Raw genomic sequence first — 8963 nt, forward strand, 5'->3', positions numbered from 1 at the left:
TCACCCCAACAACTTCTTCTTTCTTTTAAAACACCTCTTTATTTTTTATGCTTTACTTCCCCCCACCAGAGGTAAGGGATAAAGCATTTAACAATTCTTCTAATCTTTTTCTACTAACTTTTACCTTTAAAACTTTACTTCCCCACACCTGTGGTAAGGGGTAAAAATTTATAAAGTAAAAGTATTTTCAGCTAAAGCAGTGTCTATCACTCGTTTGCCCCCACCCGAGATAAGGAACGAGTGACACAGCTCTGCATCATGTACATTTGGTCCATGTGAACTAGATAAAATGTACATATTAACAAGCCCTGTTTCATATAAGTACAGGCAAAGTAAAAAAGTCCTATGAATTGTATAGGATAAAATGCTCTGCGACAACACATATGAGTAGTCCAATTGCAAAGTGCTCTATGTAAAATTTTTTCGATTTTTAGTTTTTGGTGGTTAACGTCCCAGTATTTAAAGTAGTGTCATGTCCACTAACAATACAGTGCAAAATCCTCATATATTCTGAAACAAATAGCATAAAATTTTAGCTACTCCAGCAAAAGTCGCTATAATACTAACTGTAAGTATATATACACTTTCAAAAGTCGCTATAATATTTATTGTACGTATTTATACAAGTTAAAAGGTCTCCATCTTCTGATGAACTTAGAAAACTGCAAGAAAACGTGGAACCTTCGGTGCCTTGTGGAAGACGTCGTAAAAACGAAGCAGACCAATCTTCATGGAAGAGAGAACGCGAAAAGCTAGAAAAAGCTAGCTATGTAAAATTTACTGTTTCAAAACTCGCTATATTAATTTTACATACATAAAATTTGCAAAAAATACCATACTGCGATATGGTTTTTTAATGTTATTAGGCCCTTATTTATCAAAATTTTCAGATAATGGAAAAAAGATAAAATTTGGATTTTACTTGTGGTTGTAGACGTTTTTTTTTAATTTATGGCTTACTATTATAAAATCACATAACGCTGTTTGCAAGTGGACTACTCATATGTATTAACAAGACCTGTTTATATAAGTGCAGGCAAAATAAAAAAGTCCTATGAAGTGTATAGGCACATATACAATATACATATATTGAAAGTTTTTAATAAAAAATGGGGGTGCTTTAAAAAAAATCAATTGAATATGCAAAATGAACATTTGGTCCACATGAGCCGGATAAATTGCTCTGCGACAACACATATATATTAAAAAGCCCTGTTTCATATAAGTACAGGTAAAATAAAAAAAGTCCTATGAATTGTATAGGATAAAATTCTCTGCGACAACACATGTATTAACAAGCCCTGTTTTATATAAATAAATGCAAAATAAAATAGTCTTATGAATTGTATAGGCACATGCACAATATACATATATTGAAAGTTTTTAATAAAAAATGGAGAGACTTTAAAAAAAAATCAATACTTCGATATATTGCAAATTTTCACGTGCGCCGCTTTTTCTTTTAAATAAATACATCGATATATAGTGAAAATATTGAATGAAAAATTGTGCGTTTTCATTGTTTCTGTTTCCAGTTGTTTTTTGGGATGTGTGGCAGCACCGAAGATTCAGTTCAATCGCTCTGCAAGGGAAAAAGTGAGGTTGGATTTGACTTTTTTTACAACTTTAACTACTAATTACTTAAAAACTATATGCCTCCGCAGGGAAGGACTTTCAGGTTTAAGATCAGGGGACCAAAGGTTCTAGAAAACATAACTTTTGCTTATATCTCGAAAACTATTTTCTTTTTTAACCGACTTCCAAAACAGGAGGAGGTTATCAGTTTGTCGGAATACATTTTTTTTTATATATGTTACCGCATAACTTTGGTCCACGACAACCGATTTCGATAATTCTTTTGCATTGGAAAGGTAGAGTCCCAGAGGTGGTCCCATACTAATCTGGTTTAGATCCGATCATTGGATCATGAAATATATATATATATATTGTAAGAATTTGCAAGTCCGATAGAAGAAAAACACCGAACACGTGTTAACGCTGCAAAAGATTTATTCAGACTTGGACTATGGAGTAACAAGAAAAAGAAAAAAGGGTAGATAAAATGAATTCACGAATCAAAAGTATCCGTAGAATGAAAATCAGGTTTGGCAAAAAAATATAAATTCAACACTCCTCAAATCTGGTATTCATTGTTGACTTCGAATAATAAAATTAATTCGCAATTGTTAGATATTTTTCTTAAATACATATTACTTTAAACCTAAAATTTTTACAAACTTCTTATGATTCAACTTGTTTAAGTGTTTAGTTAATACATCTGCAATATTCCCTGTACTTGAACAGTATTTAAATCGATTAAGTTTTTCTTATACATATCTCTTACATGATGATATTTAATTTCAATGTGCTTACACCTAGTATGGTATACAGGATATTTTACTAGATGCAATGCGCTTAAATTTTCGCCATTTATTACAATCATGTCAGTGCAATGTAAATTGACTTCTTATAAAAACTGTTTTAAAAACATAACTTCTTTCGCTGCAGTTGACAAAGCTACATACTCCGATTCTGTGCTGCTTAAAGCCACAGTCGATTGCTTCTTTGATTCCCATGATACTACGCAGCCTGCTAGAAGAAAGGCATAACCCGTGTACGATTTTCGCTCAAATGAGTCCCCCCCCCCCAAATCTGCACCGGCATAACATTCGATTGCTTTTCCTGTCTTGGAGTAAAGCAGCGCCATGTCAGTCGTGAGACGCAAATACTTTAACACTCTTTTTGCAGCTGCCAAATGTTCGCTATGAGGGTCGTTATTTTTCTGCGCGAGCTTGCACACTGTGTGTATAATGTCGGGTCTAGTGCACAGAGCCAAATACCACAACGAACCTATGAGTGACTGAAACTCTTGCTTGTCAACTCGTTTACACGCAGGTTCGTCACAATTTATTTGTTGTTTCGCATCAAGTGGCGTAGCTATCGGACGACAATCTAACATGCTGTGTTGCTGTAACAACTGCTTAATATGTATCTTTTGGCATATCGATATTGCGCCTTTCTCACCTTCTCTTTCAACTTTCATGCTTAGGAACAGTTGAACTGGACCCTTGTCTACAATCTGCAATTGATCCGAAAACTGGTTTTTAATCAACTTCAACTCTGCCTTATTCGAGCTTGCAATAAGCAAGTCATCCACGTATACGGCTATTAAATTAATTTTTCCATCATTATGTTTCGTATAGACGCATGGTTCAGTTACGCATTGCCACCAATACCGATTAAGATGTCATGCAACCTCATATTCCACTGACGCCCTGACTGCTTCAGTCCATATAAGGCCTTCTTCAGTTTCAATACTTTGCTGGGATACACGTTGCTTACAAATACTTCAGGTTATGCCATATATGTAGCTTTATTGCTTCGCTACTGTGTAACGTGGGGTTCTTACCCAATCGAACGTTATTAAATACACGATCTTACAGCAAATAAAAAGATGTTCCTTTTATTGAATCTCAAAATATTTGTATCATGTTCAAAGGGTTAGTCTTCAAATTTTACAATATAAAAATGAGCGCGCGATATACGGTTTGCAGGCACAAAAAGCGAATGAATAAAAATGTTCAGCTCAACTAACTGCAAGCTTATCAAAAATGGGTACATCATAAATGAGAATGTCAAAAATGTGATAAATGTAAAAATGTTTGCACAGGGTGCTCCACAGTACTCCGCCTCCAGACGAAAGCTACCTGTATCGTTGAGGGATGTTAACCTGGCGGCCACTGCGGGTGGATTTCTTCGCGATACTTTCGAAAGTGTCTTGCGCCGGCTGACTAACTTCACGGTAAGTAGACGTCTCCAGGTCGTTTGTTAAAAAGGCAGGCTTAAGTCGGTCGATGCTAATATTACAAGGGCGTCCTTTGATGATGACTGTAAAATACTTTGCACGCTTGCGTGTAATAGCGTAAGGACCATCGTAAGGGTGTGTCAGCGAAGGATGAATGGAATCATTTCTAACGAAAACGTGCGTTGAAGCTTGTAGCTTAGGCGAAACGAATGTCGTTGGTGGCGAGTGGTAGGCAGTTTCAGTTGGTCGTAATTTTTCCATGGCTTCGCGAAACTTTCCATAGACGAGCTCTGCTGGCGAGACACCAATATCTCGTTTAAAAGCAACTCTTAGACCGAGCAAGATTGACGGGAGATAGTATGTCCATTTTTCAGGATTGTGGCAGAGGATTGCAGCTTTGAGTGTTCTATGCCAACGTTCTATCATGCCATTGGATTGTGGATGATACGGAGTAGTACGAAGGTGGTTGGCCCCAATCGTAGAAATTAGTTCCTTGAAAACAGATGATTCGAATTGCCTACCTCGATCTGATGTAATGCGTTCTGGTACACCAAATCTGGAAATCCAATGCATGGTCAAAGCCCTGGCGATGGTTTCGGCAGTCATATCCGGAATTGGTACAGCTTCCGGCCATCTGGTGTAGCGATCTATTACCGTAAGACAATACCGCTGTCCTTCGCATAGTGGAAATGGACCAACGATATCGATATTTATGTGCGAAAATCGTTCCTGTGTGAGAACGTATTTTTCAGGCGGTGATTTCGTATGCCGCTGAACTTTCGAACGTTGACAAGCTTCACAACTGCGCACGAAGTTGGTGACATCTTTTTTAACGCCTTTCCACACAAATCGAGCAGTTATTAATTTGATTGTACCACGAGCGCCGGAATGTGATAGGCCGTGAATCTTCGTAAGTATTTGAGATCTGAATTTTTTTGGAACATAGGGGCGTAAACGCGATGTACTAGTATCGCAAATCAGCTGAACGTCAGTCTCTGGAAGCATGAATTGTTTAAGAATGAGTGAGTTTCTTGAATCTGTACCTGATTTCAAAAGACTTTGGAGTTCCTCGTCGGTTCGCTGTGCCAAAGCTATGCTCTTGTAGTCGATGATGTCATGAACTGACTCTATTCGTGAAAATAGGTCTGCTGCAATGTTGGCTTCGCCCGATATATGTCGAATATCAGTCGTAAACTGCGCGATGTAATCTAGCTGTCGCGCTCTGCGGGGGGCGGTCTTTTCGAGCTTTTGGTCGAACGCGTATATTAACGGGCGATGATCGGTTAGAATGTGGCATTTTCTTCCTTCTATCATGTATCGGAAGTGTACGACTGCCTGATACATGGCTGTCAGCTCTCTATCGTATGTGGAGTAATTACACTGAGGTGGCGTCAATTTTTTTGAATTGAACGCAAGGGGCTGATACCCACCGTCTACAATTTGGTGTAGGGCAGCACCGACTTCGAAGTCTGAGGCGTCAATGTGCAAAGATAATTCGGCATCCGTGGATGGATGAAACAGTAAAGTGGCGTTTGCAAGCTCTTCCTTGCAACGTCGGAAAGCGGATTCTGCTTCTGGTGTCCAGACAAGCAATGTGAGGTCGTTTTTCTTATTGCCTGTAATAAGTTTTTGTAGTTCTTTTTGGCAGTCGACGGCATGGGGCAAAAATTTTCTGTAGAAATTAAGCATGGCTATGAAGCGTTTCAAATTTTTAGCCACTGTCGGCTTAGGAAAGTCTAGTAATGACGATACTTTTTCTGGCAAGGGTCTAATGCCTTGTGAATCAACAAGATGGCCCAGAAATTTTATTTCCGCCTTGCCAAATTCACATTTTGAAAAGTTAATAGAGAGATTATTTTCACATAGGCGTTGAAATACTAAACGCAGATGTTGCCGATGTTGATCGATTGAGTCGGATGCTACACAGATGTCATCAATGTATGGAAATACAAAATCAAGTCCCCGTAGGACTTCGTCTATAAGACGCTGAAATGTTTGTGCAGCGTTGCACAAGCCGAAGGTCATAAATTCGAATTCATATAATCCGAAGGGAGTAGTTATGGCCGTTTTTGCAACGTCATCGGGNGATGCTACACAGATGTCATCAATGTATGGAAATACAAAATCAAGTCCCCGTAGGACTTCGTCTATAAGACGCTGAAATGTTTGTGCAGCGTTGCACAAGCCGAAGGTCATAAATTCGAATTCATATAATCCGAAGGGAGTAGTGATGGCCGTTTTTGCAACGTCATCGGGATGGATTGGTACCTGGTGAAATGCTTTTTGCAGGTCTATTTTCGAAAAAAATTTCTTACCTCGCAAAATATTTGTAAAGTCCGTCAGATACGGCAGCGGGTATCGATCGGGAATCGTACGCGCGTTGAGCGCCCTGTAGTCGCCGCATGGTCTCCATGTTCCATCACTCTTTCTTACCATGTGAAGCGGGCTTGACCAGTTGCTTCTAGATGGACGGCAGATTCCAGTTTTCAACAAAAAATCAAATTCCGCTTTAGCTGCTTCCAGTTTCTCGGGCGAAAGCCGACGTGGTCTCGAAAATACTCGTTGGCCCGTTGTCTCGATGCGACGGAACACCGTCGACGTCGTTTTTGATCCGTATGGCGCTAGTTTTGCGATGGTCGGGAATTCTGACAAGATATCAGCAAATAAATTTCCTGCTGTGAACGTCTTAACTGTTGCTGCAGTGCACTTAATCGGTTCTCCTAGTGATGTAGCGAGAGATGTCAAGTTATCGATAAGTTTGTTTCGTCGCATATCGATAAGCAAATCATAAAATTTGATGAAATCTGCGCCAATAATAGGTTGTGTGACGTCTGCGACCAGGAATGACCAAACAAATTCGCGGCGAAGGCCAAGGTCTAGTTTAATGCGTTTTTCCCCAAGTACTTTAATCGCAGCACCGTTTGCTGCGTATAACTTCATAGCGGATGGGCGAATGTCGTATGATAACGTTGTGAGCGGGAGAATAGATACGTCTGCTCCCGTATCGATGAGGAAAATTGTATTCGATGTTTTATCTCTTACCTGGAGGCGAAAAACTGAGTGTTCTGTGACAAAATTTTCGGTAAATTTTGCCACGGGCTTTTCTAGTCAATTTTGCTTGTCTGTTATCGCTTGAATTGCTCGATGTCGGCGTCGACAAGGGCTGCGGCACTTACGCGCATTAGTGCCGTACTTCTGATGATACCAGCACTCTATGTTGGGGGATGATGCGCTTCCGTCTCTAACATCAGGTGGTCGATTTGCGCTTTGCGCATTATGATAGGTGGTAGCTATTGGTCGAGACCGTGAGCGAGAATGCGAGCGAGAGCGCAAGTTGAATCTTTCGAATCGCTTGGACAAGTCTTCTATAGCTGAACGGAGTTGACTTATCTCTGCTGCCTCCTTTCTCACCTGCGACACTAGATGAGGACTAACAGCATCGATGATTGAGTCGGCTATCTTTGTGAACTCTGATGCTGTGCCCGAGGATGCGGCGATAACCGGTTGCGCGAATTCTGGTAGACGCTTTGTCCAAAGTCCCTTGAGAGCAGCTTCTCCCAAGGTAGTACCTGCAACTCGTTTCATCTCGAAGTACAGCTCCGAAGGTTTCCTATCACCAAGCGGCAGCTCTGATAGTAGTCTATTTAGACGTCTTTGCTCGCTATCTGCGAAATGCTCTATAATTTTGGTTTTGACGTACTCGAATTTGTCGTTTTGTGGCATTTCGGCGATGACTTGGGCCAACTGGCTAATAACGGTGGGGTCCAATGCTGCAAATACCGTCGCTGCTTTTTGTTTGTCCGATGTGATTCCGGAGGCGGTGAACCAAAAGTCCATCGACGTAAACCACGCCTCTATGTTGGAACTGGACATTGCAGGAACAGGCAGCCGAGCATAGATAACTGAGGCCTGTCGTTCATTTGGTTGTGCTTCCCCACTCGTATTCCGGTTGTGTTGTTGTGGACTATCCGCTGGCGGCAAAGATATACCGCTATCAGAAGGCATTTTGTCGATTCTGAAAATTTCTCAGAAAAACGCGTGATTCTTATAACGGGGCTCGTAGCGGCCCAACGGTAGGGCTGTCGTCTGCGTGTCGTGAGTCGGCAAACGTGGTGGTCACCAGTGTAGCTTTATTGCTTCGCTACTGTGTAACGTGGGGTTCTTACCCAATCGAACGTTATTAAATACACGATCTTACAGCAAATAAAAAGATGTTCCTTTTATTGAATCTCAAAATATTTGTATCATGTTCAAAGGGTTAGTCTTCAAATTTTACAATATAAAAATGAGCGCGCGATATACGGTTTGCAGGCACAAAAAGCGAATGAATAAAAATGTTCAGCTCAACTAACTGCAAGCTTATCAAAAATGGGTACATCATAAATGAGAATGTCAAAAATGTGATAAATGTAAAAATGTTTGCACAGGGTGCTCCACATATATATTTCGTCGTCTATGGTAACATTCAAAAATGCAGATGATACATCAACATGATGTAGGTATAATTCGTACTCCGAAGCTAGTGCGAATATAATGCGGATTGTAGCGTACTGCACAACAGGTGAAAATGAGTCGGTATAGTTCACCCCATACGCCTGACTGCATCCTTTAGCCACCAGCCTCGCCTTGAATCGATCGATCTCACCGTTTTTGTTTTTCTTCACAGCAAACACCCATTTGCATTTTACGATTTTTACGTGTTCACTGGACATCGCTTGTTCCACAGTATCTGGAACATCAACCTCACGAAGCAAGTTCAGAAATTTATACGCCTTCTTCGGTCTTCTTCAGATTTTTCTTCGTTTTCTTCTTGCGCAGATTCATAGTGGCTTTCTGAATCGTTAACAATACACTCATCATCCACTTGCGCTTTATTTCCTTCTAAAATGTCTACCACAACAACAGCACATTCTTTCGAAATATTAGGCTCAATAAATGATACATCGCGACTCACACTAATCCCTCTTGTCACCGGATCATACAAACGACAACCCTTTGTTGCGGTTCCGTAACCAACCAGCACATAGTTTTTGGCTTTAGCTTGAAACTTACTTTTAGGTTTTTTGTCTGGAGCATATGCTGTTGAACCGAATGTTCTTAGATGTGACACAACTGACTTTCTTTTATGCAATGCCTCATATGGGGTCTTCTCATCAAG

The 8963-nt window shown here is 40.4% G+C and overlaps 1 protein-coding gene across 1 annotated transcript; it reads right to left on the reverse strand.

The window, feature by feature from the left end:
* Positions 1-6913: 6913 nt before the first annotated feature.
* Positions 6914-7810, reverse strand: LOC108358818 (uncharacterized). The gene has a single exon (XM_017610311.1). It carries the CDS (start codon positions 7808-7810, stop codon positions 6914-6916), a length of 897 nt encoding a protein of 298 aa, XP_017465800.1.
* Between the last annotated feature and the right edge of the window lie 1153 nt (positions 7811-8963).

This window comes from Rhagoletis zephyria, unplaced genomic scaffold (genome assembly GCF_001687245.7).
Source record: "Rhagoletis zephyria isolate East Lansing unplaced genomic scaffold, Rhagoletis_zephyria_1.1 Rzeph_scaffold_00299, whole genome shotgun sequence".
Classification (NCBI taxonomy): Eukaryota; Metazoa; Arthropoda; class Insecta; order Diptera; family Tephritidae; genus Rhagoletis; species Rhagoletis zephyria.

Coding starts and splice junctions, on each gene's coding strand:
- LOC108358818 (XM_017610311.1), bottom strand. CDS start 7,810: ATGCCTTCTGATAGCGGTATATCTTTGCCGCCAGCGGATAGTCCACAA.